We start from the raw sequence: 14,731 nt of genomic DNA on the forward strand, positions 1-14,731 counted from the left end.
GCATACAGTACCTGTCAAAAGTTTGGGAGAAATCTTCAAAACTCCTTCAAAATTTCAAAGTAATATTTGATTTTCAGTGTTGTGTTTCAAGCAGTCTCTTCAGGCAGACTCCCTAGTGGTTTAGCTGGCGTCTAAACCGTGTGCCTGAACATCTGTGATGCAAAGGGCCTTAAGTAAAACTGATGTACAGAGTCACAGCTCAACGAACCAGCACTATGCCACTGCAGATGCAGCGTGGCTGTTCTTGAACAGGCATGGTTATACATTTAAACTGAAATTCAAATCTTTAACAGCTTATTTTTGTAGTTAGAAATGTTTATTCAATCAGGCATATAATACGTGGACTGTAGTCTAAAGCACATTTCTTTATATATGTATATGTTTGCTTGTTTAAAATGATATTTGAAGACAAATCCTACAAATTTTCACAGTTTCATTTAACTGGCTCAGCGACAGCTTTTGGAGAACATGTTATTTAATAAGGAGACATAATTAAATGAACCATTAACCAGTTTACCTCTGTTTTACCAGGTTAAAGGGACCTTCTATACAACTAGCATTTAATATGTCACTAGCTATATTTTGTAAATATGCTGCATTGCAATCCTCAGCCTCATCATTTTGACCAAATTCACAATTTTGCGTCATATTTGTGTTTTCATCCTTCAGCGTTCTCTCACTACAATACCCAGCATGCATTACACAAATGCATTGCACAAGCATTAGTGATCACTATGGCGCTTAACAAATCCTGCCTGCCAGCCACTGATCTAGAGGCTAAGAAAAACATCTGTGGTACTAGATCGCATCAGTGATATAGCACCAACTTCAAATGGTGATCACACTTTTTCTTCTTTAAAGGGATAATTCAATCCACCTCCATACATCCAACTCAAACCACTAGCAGTCTTTTAAAATTTGTAGCGACAGGCCTGTCACAGTCATGAGATGATAGCTGGTGATTAATTACCATATAAACAATTGCAATTAATGACTGAATCATCTTTTTCTATTTATTATATGCAATTGTTGAAGTACAAGCCTAAAGTGGCCAAATTGGCTGATTAGCATAACTTGCTTCCCAGCTGTCGGTAATTAGTAGCTCCCAACTCATGACAGTCACAACTCCAGCTCCAGTAAACTAACATTACTCACTGTACTCACTAACCAAGCATGTTACAGCTGCAGTCAGAGGTTAGCACTTCTGCTTATGTAAGACCTAAAGATCATTTCGCTTTCGTTTATTTTCATGTATTTTCCTCAACCCAACGGAAGAAAATGCACCCAAATTCACATTCAGTTTGTTGCAATATAACAGCAAAATTATTGAAATGTATTCTAACAACTATTCACCTGCAACAACTGTGGGAAATAATTGCACTCAGCTCAAATAATTATGATCAAATGATTATGTAGTAATTGTGACAGGCCTTTATATTGAAGGTTACATTTTTCATTTTTGTCAGGCTAAGAATAAATCTTGTATTTGGAGAAGAAGGAGTCAAGGATACTGTTTGTATTGGATTGGCCCAGATTTACTTGAACTCTAACCCATTTGAGCTGCTCTGGGAAGAGATTGAAAGGTTCAAGAGAGGCATCCAATCAGCTCCACAAAAACCTACACTGTCAGAAAAAAAGGTACCGTACATGTATGTTTTCGTTCCTTAAACTACAAACAAAGTATACAAACCCTGAAAGGTTTAACAATTAATGTTAGGCCCAACGAGTTGGGCAACCAGGATACTTTCTGTGTGGAATTTGCGTGTTCTCCTACAGTCCAAAGACATGCAGTCAGGCCAACTGGAGATTGTGTGTGTGTGTGTGTGTGTGTGAGTGTGTGTGTGTGTGTGTGTGTGAGAATGTTTGCCTGCATGGGTAACCTGCCTTTCAATGACCACTGGGATACTGCACAGTGACCCAGAAGGATAAGTGGTTTAGAAAGTAAAAAATCCTGGAGTCAAATTGTCAAATTAGGGAGTATGGAGACAATAAAACACAGAATTGCAGTGGAATAAGTTTATGTTACCTGACTTGATCCCACTTTATATTAAGTGTCTCTAATAACTGCAGTTACACATGAATAACATATGTAACAACAATGTAACTACTGATTATAAATGTTACAAATGGATTACAGTACTAGGGCCTATGCAATTACACATGTGTATCAACTTGTTTAGCCTCATGTAATTAAACAAGTATGTTCTACACAAAAACTCCTTTAGTGCAGTTAAAGTTACACTTTAAAATAAGTGGACAGTTCCTGTGTAGTTGTCAGGTAGGTACTGTCTAATAATGCAGTTGTAATGTAGACATTTCTTTGAGGGTAATGCACCACGTTTAAATAATGTTACAAAAGTTACGTTTTAGGATAAGGGTAATCAATGTATGTTATTACCCTTGTGTAATTACATCAGAGAGAATAGGCTGTTACAACCCTCAAGACACACTTGTGTAATTACATGAGGCAAAGCTGAAGTTGATGCACATGTGTAATTACATAGGCTGTAGTTTTGCAGGTCATCTGTAATAGTGACTAAATCATCAGTAGTTACAATGTTGTTGCATATGTTATTCACAAGTAACTACACGGTTATTAGAGACACAATATAAAGTGGGACCCCTGACTTTGAGGGTACCACCCCTGTGACAGTCTATTACCTTCTGAGAGTACAGGGCATCCTACATGAGGCGTGGCAAAGCTCCTCTGAGGAACACCTGGGCAAACTGGCTACTTGTGTGACAAAGTTTGTGCAGTTGTTTAAATATTTAGCCAAGATATTGTTTTAATCACAATAAACCTGGTAAATCTTCAATATGTTAAAACACAAAAACATAATTTGCATGAAAAAGCATTTTGAAAAGCCAGGTGTCCACAAAAGTTTGACAAGCAGCGAGCGATGCAGCCATATGAGGACAGAGGTCACATTAGAATAACGTGTGCACCCGCTAACTCACAAACAGACGCATGTACAAAACCACCGTGGTCTTTCGTAACAGAGAGAGTGGCACTGATATAGTGCTTACATCAGCACTTGGGAAACCACAGTGCAGAGTAAGGCTTTTTCATCAAGATGGTCTTTACATCAATCCAACTTCCTCAGTCGTCTGCGAGATAATCATTCCATCTCGAGTAACTGTGACTTTTACACAGGATGCTGGGACACTGTGCTATCGCCAGGTTGTTATGGCGATCGTGACGTTCCTCTCCCCACGGCACTGGCAGTTCACTCGCGGATCTCCACCAGGCTCGGTGGCCGAGCTAAAGCTGTGATTAGTGACATTTACAGCGCACTAGGGCCTTACATTTAGCAACAGACTGGTTATGTCACCAGGCCTTACCTTCAAGCAGTGCTATATAAAACAGCCTTGCTATAAACTGTTCTGTGCTGTGTGGGTGACGGACTGAATAACACAGGTAGAGAGCTGTTCACTCATCTGTGGTTCATTCAGAAGTGCACTTAGCCGTGTGTTATTTTAGAAGCTTTTAAAGCCTGTGGGTGCAACAGGGCGCCACACACGGAGCACCTTCACACTACCTGCATCGTTTACGATGATGGAAGCAGCTCCAGTCGCAGCTTCAGCTGTCTGCTCCACAAAAGCTGCAGGAAGAGAGTGAAACATAGACAAGACTACATGACTGGAAAAAGTGGTTCAAATCAGCAAATCACTTTAAATAATGTACAGTACAGTGCAAATATGGATTTCTTTCAATCTCAGACAAAACAGTCATAACGTTATTTATTTTCAGTTCTGAGGAAAAAGGAAAAGCCCATATTTAACAGAAGATTTCACGGAACGCTCATCAGCTGAATACATAAATATTGCTCAGTATTTAGTGTGTCCATACTTTGCCTTTATTACTTCGTCCGTTCTTTTCTGGAGACCCGCTTTTAGTTTTTCTAAGAAATCTGTAAAGATTTTGTTCTAAACCAAAGTTCAGTCATGGAAGTTGATTACATTTTCTGGCTTTTCATGATTCACGAAGTGATCCCACCTGAATTCTTTAATCGCATTTAATGATGCATGTTAAAGTGAAGAATTTCAGAAATGATCAAATATGAGAAGTGAAGAACATGAAAGCTCATTACCTGTGGATACACCACTGTCTTTGAAATTCTGAATGTAGTTGTCCCCAAAAAAGTCTTTTCCAACCTGTGGAGGAAGGAAACAATTTGGGAATTTGGGTATCTTCAGGAAAAAGCAATACTTAAAGGAACAGTCCAGAAAAACTCATAGTCTTTCCTTTACTCCAAATGTAATCGATCAGTCAGATAACTGTTTGGTGTGCAAAGCTTGCTTCTTTAGTTTTTTAGGCTAATGTAGTTCACCAGTAAAGAAAGCTAATACTGCACTACTTAGAATCCTGCAAGCTGCATGTATATCATCACAAAAACCAGCTTATAATGGTTCTGACACTGGAATGTATTCTGAAATTATAACTAATGGCAAAAAACAGGCAAAGTTTAGGCTTCAGGGTGGTGCTTTTTTTTTCACTTTTTTTTTAGATATTCAACATATTTCCATCCTTTTTATAGCTAACAGTGATTTAAGAGTTTATTTGAGTTTACTTGACAACCCTATGTGGTTTAAATGTGACGATTCTGACATGCACTTTACACAATGCTAATTAGTATGTAATGTTAGTAATGCATAAAAGTCATTACTTAAAGGCTACATTAGCCATTAGCTCCAGTGCAAAAATAAACGATCAAACCTCAGACACCAAACATGTCTTGGCTGATCCACCACGCTTAGGCTAAGGCGAAAACTGTGTGTATTTGATGTTTTTGCAGAACTGTTCTTTTAAGAACTGATTTTGTACATGTTACACTGTTTTCCGGAATATTATGAGCTTAACGTTGAATTAACTGGCTTAGTTTGATGAATACGAGGAACCACCTTTCAACTGGGGGCTGAAACAATACGTTCTCCTTCCTCACTGTCAGGGCAAAGTTCTGCATTGCTAAATCCAGCCAAGCCTTCCAGATATAGCCACCCCACCCAACACGCCTCCGCACTACCAACAGTCCTCTAAACCGCCGCACCCCTCTCTCCTTCCCTCTCTTTGAGACGTTCAGCACTGAGGTAAGGGGTGGAGGGGTCCCTCTCTGCCCACTGGGGCTACTTTTATCCCACGCTGTTAAAGACGTGCCAAGACTGGGGCCCTTCTCTACCTGGCCCTCTGTCTTTTGAAGTGCAACCCCTCTTTCAGGCTTTCTGAAAGCATGGGAGACTATTTTTGTGCTGTGCATATGCTTCAGTATCGATTGGGCTCTTTGTACTGAGAAACACAGGCCTTTATTACTTGTTTAAGCTTTCTAGTGCTGCAGGTACAAACTAACAATGATGAGCTGATCAGTATGAAACAAAATGAAACAAAGCACTGTACATGAACAGAAAGGTCTTGAGTATGGAAAAGAAAGCATTCTTGAGTACCTTGCAAACCATGGCAGTCTTGGCTCCCAGTCGAGCAGCCTGGATACACTGGTTTGCTCCTTTCCCACCAAAGCCAATGAAGAACCTGTGACCATGTATTGTCTCTCCAGCTTTGGGCAGCCTCGGCGCCTGGCTAAGAAAAGAGAAGATATAACAGAGTTTATGGAAAAAGACTAAGAACTAAAAAACTAAGAGCAGCGTCGATTAAAATCACTTTAGATTATCTTCACATTAAAGAGTTGAAGTGTCAGAAATCAGATTTTTCGCCAAGCCACAAAACCACATGCAACTGCAGCATAAGTGAAGTGCATCCAAACCACACTGCCTCTGACATCAAGCAGGAATATAAGCTTTTCTCTCTAATTCTTTTCTATTTAGATGGTTTGGATCATGATAGCGTAAACAGCAGATCAGTTTTTCAAAATCTGTTTTTTTTTTCACAGCTGTAGGTAGCAGAGCAGCCTGCACACGTCGTCAGTACAGTCTAGACTATTTCTTTAAAGCTACACTATGTAAATTATGGGGATTTGGTGACCCCTCCGATGGAAATGCGTAATTGTGCGCAACACGCAGATGAACCTTTTGTAATGTCAACTGTGCTTTGGACCCCTTCCTCAAGAGGATGAATCTGATTGCATTTGGGTCCTAATCATCGAGCCTGGCCTTCTTTTTGACTCTGTCCATCTGATGTCAACGTGACATGGTCCGAAAAACTGACCCAACACCTCAGACTTTTAAATTATTACTTCAGGACTTACCGTGCGATTCGCAGCAGCTCATGCTCAACATATTTTAGTATTTTTTCCAACTCACTAACACTACTTATATTAACAAAAAACATTATACAGGGAGATTCACTCGAAAGAGGCCCTGAATATTCTGTAATAACTCTCACAAGGATTAAGCAATCTGAACAAAACAAAGTGCAAAGTGCTCCTCAGTATATGGAGCGATGAGGTAGGTGTCGGAGAGGCGTTGCAACATCTAACCGTTTGGAACATCCAGGTGCCGACCCCCGCACCCCTTCATGTGTATGGCAGAAAACAGAGATCACTTTCAGCATCGCACATAATGCTATCGATTACACATACATCAAGGTATAAAGCGTATTCTGGTTCAGTACTATTTGGTTCGGATTGCTTCATCCTAACGGGAGTTACAACAGAATATTCAGGGCCTCTTTCGAGTGAATCTCCCTGTAGTTCAGGTTTAAAAAATGAGTAATTTTGACTGGAGTGTAATAAAAAGCCACATGCAAATGAGAAAAAAATAGACTGCTAGTGTGGCCTGAAACAGACAAAAACGGAAGCTCATCTGTTCTGTCAGATGGACGACTAAAACTGTGTCCAGTGTAAATTGGCCTGAATTGCGACAGATTTCTTTCTTTCTTTTCTTTTTTTTTTTTTTTTAAATCTGTGGCTTTACTCAGAAAGTCAGTACCAATTTAATCTTCTGTCGTGGTGCATTTAAGCACTAAAGAGTTTCTGCAGACTCCACAGCAAAACACAACATGCAATCAGAATTTTTTCAATCAGATTCAAGCCTTTTTTGTTTGTGGCTTTGAATGTGATTCAGATTGGATCTCTGGATAGTGACATATTTGGTTTTCATGTGCTTTTTGTTTTTTTTTTTTTGGGGGGGGGGGGGGGGGCTGGGAGGATTAAAGTTACTGTAAGCAATGCTGTTTATTCGCATCAGTGCACTGTAATGGACTTTGCTATGGATCAACACCGTTCTGAAGCAGGGCTGTCAGGGGCTTGGAGGGCCACAGCATTACAGGGTGTCACATCTAAACTGAGTTATGAAGGGCTGTGTAATTACCTGCGGAACTGAATTTGGTGGATTAAACCAAGAAAGACGCGTTGCTGTGCTGTGGACCCTTGGGACCCTTCGACATACCTGTTTTACCCCATGTGCAGATGAAGACCCCTACGGTCCTACAAGAGAGCTCTCTACATCCAGTGTATGTTAAACAATATTATGCAAAAATGAAGCAAACACTACAGTTTCATTGATCAGTATGCAGATTTCATCACATGCTCTGTGACTTCATGATCTGTGATATGATGAAAATAGTAGATAATTTAGTCACAACTTCAAGACACGTCCTCCAGCAAGTTTTGACAGAGTTATCTCTAAATACTCTTTCAATGCATGAGCAATAATCACATTCATACACTCAGGCATGGGGTCTGAAGCACAACCAACATTGCAAAATGTTCTTACACACACTGACCCACGTTCACAAAGCTTTTTAGAGTAAAAGTGCTGATTTAGGATTGGATTTCTCAGATGTATTTTAACTTTATTGACTAGAACAGATCCTACAATCAGTACTCCTAATCTGAGATGCTTTGTGAACATGAGCTATTGTGTGCAATTACACATTTCCACCAGAGGGGTCTCCAAAATCTCTGTACATAGTTTAGCTTCAAAACAATGTGGCAATTTCACTGAAGATGAAGGGGAATGTACTCCTAAAAAACACAAAGGACCCGAACCTGCTTTCAATGTCACTGTTGGTCAGTAAGCTCACATTTAGGGTAGAAAGTTGCTCTGAGTTTATGAGACATCTGAAAGGATGTCTAAAAAACCATCCCTGACAAACTGAGTGGCATTATGAAGACGTTGCAATGCCATTTTTACGAGAATAACACAAAGGGTATCAAATAATCACTTGATGAAAGCCTGCATAGTGAGCCATTAAGTCTGTTTGTTCATAAAAACAACAGGAACATGGCGATTAACAGATAATCAGTCAGTTATGATCACTGTACACAAAACTTCTGATTGACATTTCAATTTGAAAACCACTTTCACCAAACAGGATGCATCAGTATGCATGAATTAGGTTTTTAGATTGATATGATGATTCACCATCACTGACTCAGTAATGTATGGAACCTGATTCATCCACTACACTGACTGAAAAGTGAAGCTGACTTCCACCCGCACTCATACTTTTACCGTTTAGCCACAACATTTTGAAATGAGATGGGGTGATTAGAGTGGTGGTGGGGGAATTTACAGGAATACACTGATTAAAAGAGCTGTTTATGAGTGAAAACAGTACACCATGCCATGCCTAAACCTTCTAAATATAATGCCGGGGCTCTGAACTCCTTAGAAAGGTAATTGCTTTACTACAGCAGTGCATGACATTACAGAGAGAGGTCCATGTGATTCTCACCCAACCAGAACAAGCAGCTATTACTCATTCTATTGAAGAAGAGGAAAAAAACCTCTCAACCTCAGAAAGTTACAGCCTGGCTCCAGTCCAAGTCCGCAAGAGTCCGTGTTTTTGTTGATGGCAGAACGTGCAGCTAAAGTTGTTTTTCTCTGCTTGGCCTTTTAAGCATGTGTTGTTTGTGAGGTTTAAAGAGGGGCTTTTACAGTAAGTCAATTTAGACGAATAAGAATACTATTTGCCCAGTTTCCAGTAATCTGGATGAGAAGTTTTGATCTCACTCTGGATAGCTCTGGTGATGAGCCAGTTTGTCCAACCACATATTTCCAAATAAGCTGCAGGAGTTGGTAGAGGGGAAACAAACAAGAACGACAGAATGAGAATGATGTTATAAGTAGTCTGCTGAAAATGATATTTTAATTGAAGTTACTATTATTATTATTATTATTAATTGTGTCATTATTAATAATAATACTAATAATGATAATACAAAATGGTCTCAAAAATAAGATTCTGAAAAAGCCAAAATATGTTGGTATATAATATCATATTTTATTATTTTATTATAGTATGTCTTTTAATGTGACAGGATATATTTCTAAAAGCATATATTTTTGTTGTGTATACACACACACACACACACACACACACACACACAACAAAAACAATACAGAAATGATATAATCGTATTACATTAATGTTTGGACAAATATGTTATTACATTCGTTTATTTCCATATTTCAAAAAGTAACTTTGTGCATTATTTGTATAGTTGTACAAAAGTGGCAGCATTTAAATACATAATAAATCTTAAAAGGAAAACCTGTCTGTTAAGTCCCATAAGCCTCAATTTGTTGTCCATGTTCAGTTCTATTTAAATATGTTGTATAAACTGAGCAAAAACGCTTCTTTTACTATTTAAAAATAGAGCGAATCCCTCCATGAGTAGCTCTCTATTTTTGTTGCACCATCAAACATTTGGACTATCTCTGTTTAGCTGTGCAATTATCTAATTTAACTCTAATAGATCATTCTGACTGTCCAGTCTTAGCTAGAGTGTGACATCACCCAAGAGAAAAACATGTTTGAGGCAATGATGACCAACTTATAGTAGGATTTTGCCTACTTGTCATGTTTTTAATAACAGATTATTATTATTTTTTTTAATTTTGGTCCACATGTCATATTTTAATAGTATCATACATTTAGACTATTCAAGGCATATACGAATTAACAGCAAGGCTTAAAAAAGCATGGGATGCTCAATAATATCCACAAAGGGCTCATGTGGCCACATGTCTTTGTTCCAACTGAAGTAGGAGCTGATCAGTTTTTTGAAGACTGACACCAACTGATTAAAGAGGCGGAGTCAGGTGAGTCAGGCTAGAATGAAAACTTGGATCTCAGATTTTAATCAGATTTTAAACACACTGTGCAATATATCACAACTATTACTGTAATGACACTTTCACTGTGCACTTTACACTGTAATACTGATGCAATTCTGAGTTAGTTATGTCTATAATACGGGCTCTTAGTTGATCTCATACCACTCAGTGTCTGCTGTCATGTACATACAACAAATCTGTCCCATATGCCAAGTAAATATGTGATATATACCGTACTTTAATTTTATTTCTCTTGTAGTTTAACACAAAGTGTATGTGCAATTATATGTCTTGCTCCTGAAACACTGCAAGTGCTCTTCGGGATGGATGGATGGATGGATGGAAGGATGGATGGATGTCTTTCTGTCTGTCTGTCTATCTACCTTTCTATCCTTCGTGGTTAAAATTAGGCACCCCTGTCTTCAAGACACAGACACGTCTCATATTATTAAATTCAGATTTCATAATATTGTAATATTTCAGATTATTACATCCATATTATTAATTTATTAAAATAGAACTGGCAAAGGACTTCAGAGGGAATTCTATAGATTGTAAAGAAAGTCAGGGCGGTTTGAAGTGAAACGCTCCATTCTACAACATCTGGACAAATCAGAGTCCTTCACAATAGCAGTGAAAGGAACCAGACGTACAAAACATTTCAACTTTACAGAAAGTTATTACATGAAACAGGTATGAATCTGCTGCCTGATTCCTGAGACACTGTTTTATTATAGCTTTGAGGCTAAAAAGATATTTGAAAAACATTCCTGGCAGAGATATTAAAGAGCATTGTAAGGCAAGATAGTTCACAAAAGACAAAGATTGCTTTTTTTTAGATTTGCCACTATTTTATTATCATCAATATTACATATAAAACTCGTGTCGGTTCACTGGTGCTTTTGGACAGTAAATAAAACGTCTATATTTGTGTTGTAGACATTGCGACTCTACTGTGAAGAAATGTGAGTCAATAAGTTTCTCCACAATTAACCATTTCACATCAAACTGTTTATATCTTAATCATTGTATTAAGCAGAATTTCCCTTTAAATGGTACAACAATGGCAAAATATAGTCAGTGTAATTAGTCTCAGCGTATGGCACAACTGCATAACATCACCAACGTATCAGAGAACAATCTGACTATTCTTCAGTTCCACTCACAACACTGTAAACCCACTCATGTAGTCAGAGCTTCTGCCACTATTGTGTGAGAAAGGTGTGAGTATATACCTCACTGACTTTTGTCATTAGGTAGTGAGCTTTAAACCTAATGAGGTGTGATTGAGTCAGCGTCTGGTGTAGGGCAAAAGCTAGACTAACCACACCTGCATCATCACATTCACTCTATTGTTTGATGGCGAGAAGCATCTGAGAAGCGTCTGATTCAATCAATCAGTCACATCGCAAACTTTGACACAATTTTATGCTGCTGACTCTTCCAAGCCGCAGGGAACCACAACAGGTGTTAAGCTGACGTGAGCCGTGCAGCAGGGCACTGTTTACATCCTTTTCTCTTTCTTTTTTTTTTTTTTTCCTTTCCACAAAGATTGCAGGAGAAAACCACTGACGCAGTGTGAGCGGGTCAGGGCGAGAACGTCTTAACCCACGGGCCGACACACAACAAAACATTTACTTTCAAAGAAAACCTCTGGCGGCTGTAGGGGGTTGACTCATGTCACGTACGTGAACGAGCTGTTTCCAAATAGTAAAGCACATAAGAACGGAAGATTTGAGCGCATCGTACCTGTATTGGAGCATGTTTTCCCACACTAGTATCAATTTGATTTTCAAATGACAGACTAACAGCTCCATTACACACCTTTCCAACACCCAGGTGTATTAAAGGGTGCCTATCCTACATTTTTCTGGTATTTTATTTATTTCCCTGAAGTCTATTTATAACACTTGAGTGGTTTTATAAAACAAAAACAAACAGTCATAACTTATTTTTACCTGATCATTTTCAAACCTCTCTTTGTCCCTTATAATTGAACAGCCTGTGCCTTTACAATGGATATACAGTCATATTCAAAAGTCCTACAGAGAGCAAACTGCATATAATTTAGAGCACAATTGCTCTTTTTACTGAGTTAAACATATTGGAAAAAAATAAAATATAAAATGTGCCATAACTATTACACCAGCCACATTTTACATTTTTTTTCCAATATTTTAAATTCAGCAAATAAACATTAATTCTGCATTAAAATGTGTGCAAGTGTGTTCTCTGTAGAGGAGGTGTTCACTTATTTTCACTCAGAAAATCAAGAAAACATGTCATTTGACCAGGGGTGCCCACACTTTTGACACAACTACATGTAAATGCTTTATATTGTGCCTTATTAAAAGAAAAAACACTCCTTATAACTTCAGCATGCATTGGCTTGGCAAAAGTGCTGGAGGGCAAATAGACGTATATGTGTAAAAGTTGTTTTTTATGACATCACAAAAACATTGCAGTTAAAACGGCACTTTTTGCAGCTTAGTTTACAAATGTGAACTGTATAGACTGTGCAGTGAACACTATATATGTAGCTTGCGCACTACATTTACAGCTCTTATTAAAAAAAAGCAAAAAAAATTCATTTTTCCATTACATGGGCCCTTTAAAATAATAGTAATATCACACTGAAAAGACCTAAAATGTTAGAAATGACTTTAGCATGGCCAGTGTGCTCCGTACGAGTGGCTCTATGTGGTCGAGCTGCTACTAAATGCTCAGACGATCAGCAGGTGGCACTCTCTGGCTTCAGCACGGTCACACAGATGTTCAACAGGAGATACATGCCGATTTTTTCTGTCTCACAGTCAACCAGACACAGACCGACAAAAAGCACACCCGCACATGCACCAGCCAGGGAGAAAACTGGATTTCATACTTCAAAGTCATGCATAGCACTTTGATGGGCTAGGAGTGTGTTTCAAGCACCCTTGAAAAGGAAAAGGGAAAAACACACATACAAACATAGACTTTTCCCGTTAGTGCTGATGCCTAATTGATGCGGTCTCCGCTTTTCAAAGGCTAAAGTTGATGGGGGGGGGGGGGGGGGGGGGGGGGGTTGGAGAGGGAGGGGAAAGCAAAAGTAGAACACAAGCGAGGCCATATGTGTTTAATAACACACACTTTTGGAGTTTCTTCTGTGAGTATCATATTATGACACAGCCAGAAAAGCACGATTTATGCCGCCATGGAAAGATTAACAGAGAACAGTGAACAGTGCTGTCCTTAAAGAATCCCCAGCTATTTCTCTCCTGTGTGGGCAAGCACTTAAGATCTTCTCAAAGAGCTGGCTGAGAGGTGCTACTCTCTGATTAATGCGCTTCACATAATCTCCATACAAGGGAAACAACAGAATACACCCCAAAACCTCACCAGGCTGTTTAACACTAAGCATTTCCACAGTCATTTCAGTTCAGCCAACCTGATCTGTAGCTGAAATGACACAATACCATCATTGCAGCAGGACACGCGGTTTGCGTGTATGGCACCAAATCCACTGCCAGTGCACACGGCCACCACAAACCAAAGGTACAAACCAAAGTACTTTGCCCAGACACTAGCATTCAAAGGTTTGGGAACACCGCTTTCCCTAAAATTATGAATATAAAAGTATGAAATGATTCCATTATGATGCTGCCAATCTACTACTTAACATATTTCAACTAATTTGTAGGAAACTGTAAAAAATGGAGAACAGAGCAGTAGATGATTCCATAATGATTGAGCTGTATAACTTTGAGAATGAACTACTATTAAAATTAACATCCATTCTTGTATTTGAAATGTGTTGATGAAATCTCAAAATCAATTAAATCATTACATATAAATACCTTTTTGGTGTTCTGAAAAGACTCAAAAATCGTTCTCAAAAGTTCTCAAAAATACTGGCTGGTGTGTAGCTTATGGTATTTTAATCTGCATTTCATAATTAAGAATAAAATACAACAATAATTAACATGTGATTCCAAAGATTTGAATGCTAGTGTATATTCAGTGCAAATGGATCCCATCAGTACCACACAAATACCAAGATGCAGTTCTGTACTTTTCCATAATAAGCATCTTTTCCAGTCACATAGACGTTTATATGTATTGGGATTTTTCCAGGTTGGAAAACATGCGTATTATAGATAAGTACTAAATAACAACTGAGTATTTAGGCTGTAGTGAAATAGAATAACAATATATTTAGCACAATTTTAGGTGAAAGTCAGGATCTGAACAGTTAAACCACCAGGAGAATTGCTTCACACTGTCTGCACATGCAACAGAGCAGTGAATGCAAAGTGCTGGATTTAACCTTTGATATTTCCTTCCTTGGAATCAATCGGCCTAAATCTTCTACATACAAAGGAAAAGCAGGATTACGGATGATGAAAAACAGAATACAGTGAAATCCACAGCACAAAAACCTGCCAATTTAAATAAATAATTCCCGAAATGCCTTGAAAAGAGCGAACCTCTGGTTTACTTCCAACTAAAACTGCTACAGATAAAAAAGATAACTTATCAGTAGTGCAATGAAAACATATGACTCAATGGAACAACCGTTACTGAAATTACTAACAATGACCATATGCTAAGCATAGAACACATCATCTACTGTCCTCATCTAAGACATCCTCACTTATACAGACTGCACCAAAAGACACAAAATCCTCAGGAAGACCAGCAAGGCCAAGTTAAAAGTTGCTATAAAACAAAGATAACA

The 14,731-nt window shown here is 38.5% G+C and overlaps 1 protein-coding gene across 3 annotated transcripts in view; it reads right to left on the bottom strand.

Annotated features, from left to right (window-relative positions):
* The window catches only part of rbks (ribokinase), a 48,792-nt gene that overhangs the window by 30,728 nt on the left and 3,333 nt on the right, over positions 1 to 14,731 (bottom strand). For all 3 annotated transcript variants that reach the window (XM_017690764.2, XM_017690763.2, XM_017690762.2), the window contains exons 3-5: positions 5,440 to 5,572; positions 4,092 to 4,155; positions 3,540 to 3,602 (exon numbers count right to left, since the gene is read on the bottom strand). In XM_017690764.2, coding sequence (XP_017546253.1) covers positions 3,540 to 3,602; positions 4,092 to 4,155; positions 5,440 to 5,572 — 260 coding nt within the window. The remainder of the gene's footprint in view (positions 1 to 3,539; positions 3,603 to 4,091; positions 4,156 to 5,439; positions 5,573 to 14,731) is intronic.

This window comes from Pygocentrus nattereri, chromosome 10 (genome assembly GCF_015220715.1).
Source record: "Pygocentrus nattereri isolate fPygNat1 chromosome 10, fPygNat1.pri, whole genome shotgun sequence".
Lineage (NCBI taxonomy): Eukaryota > Metazoa > Chordata > Actinopteri > Characiformes > Serrasalmidae > Pygocentrus > Pygocentrus nattereri.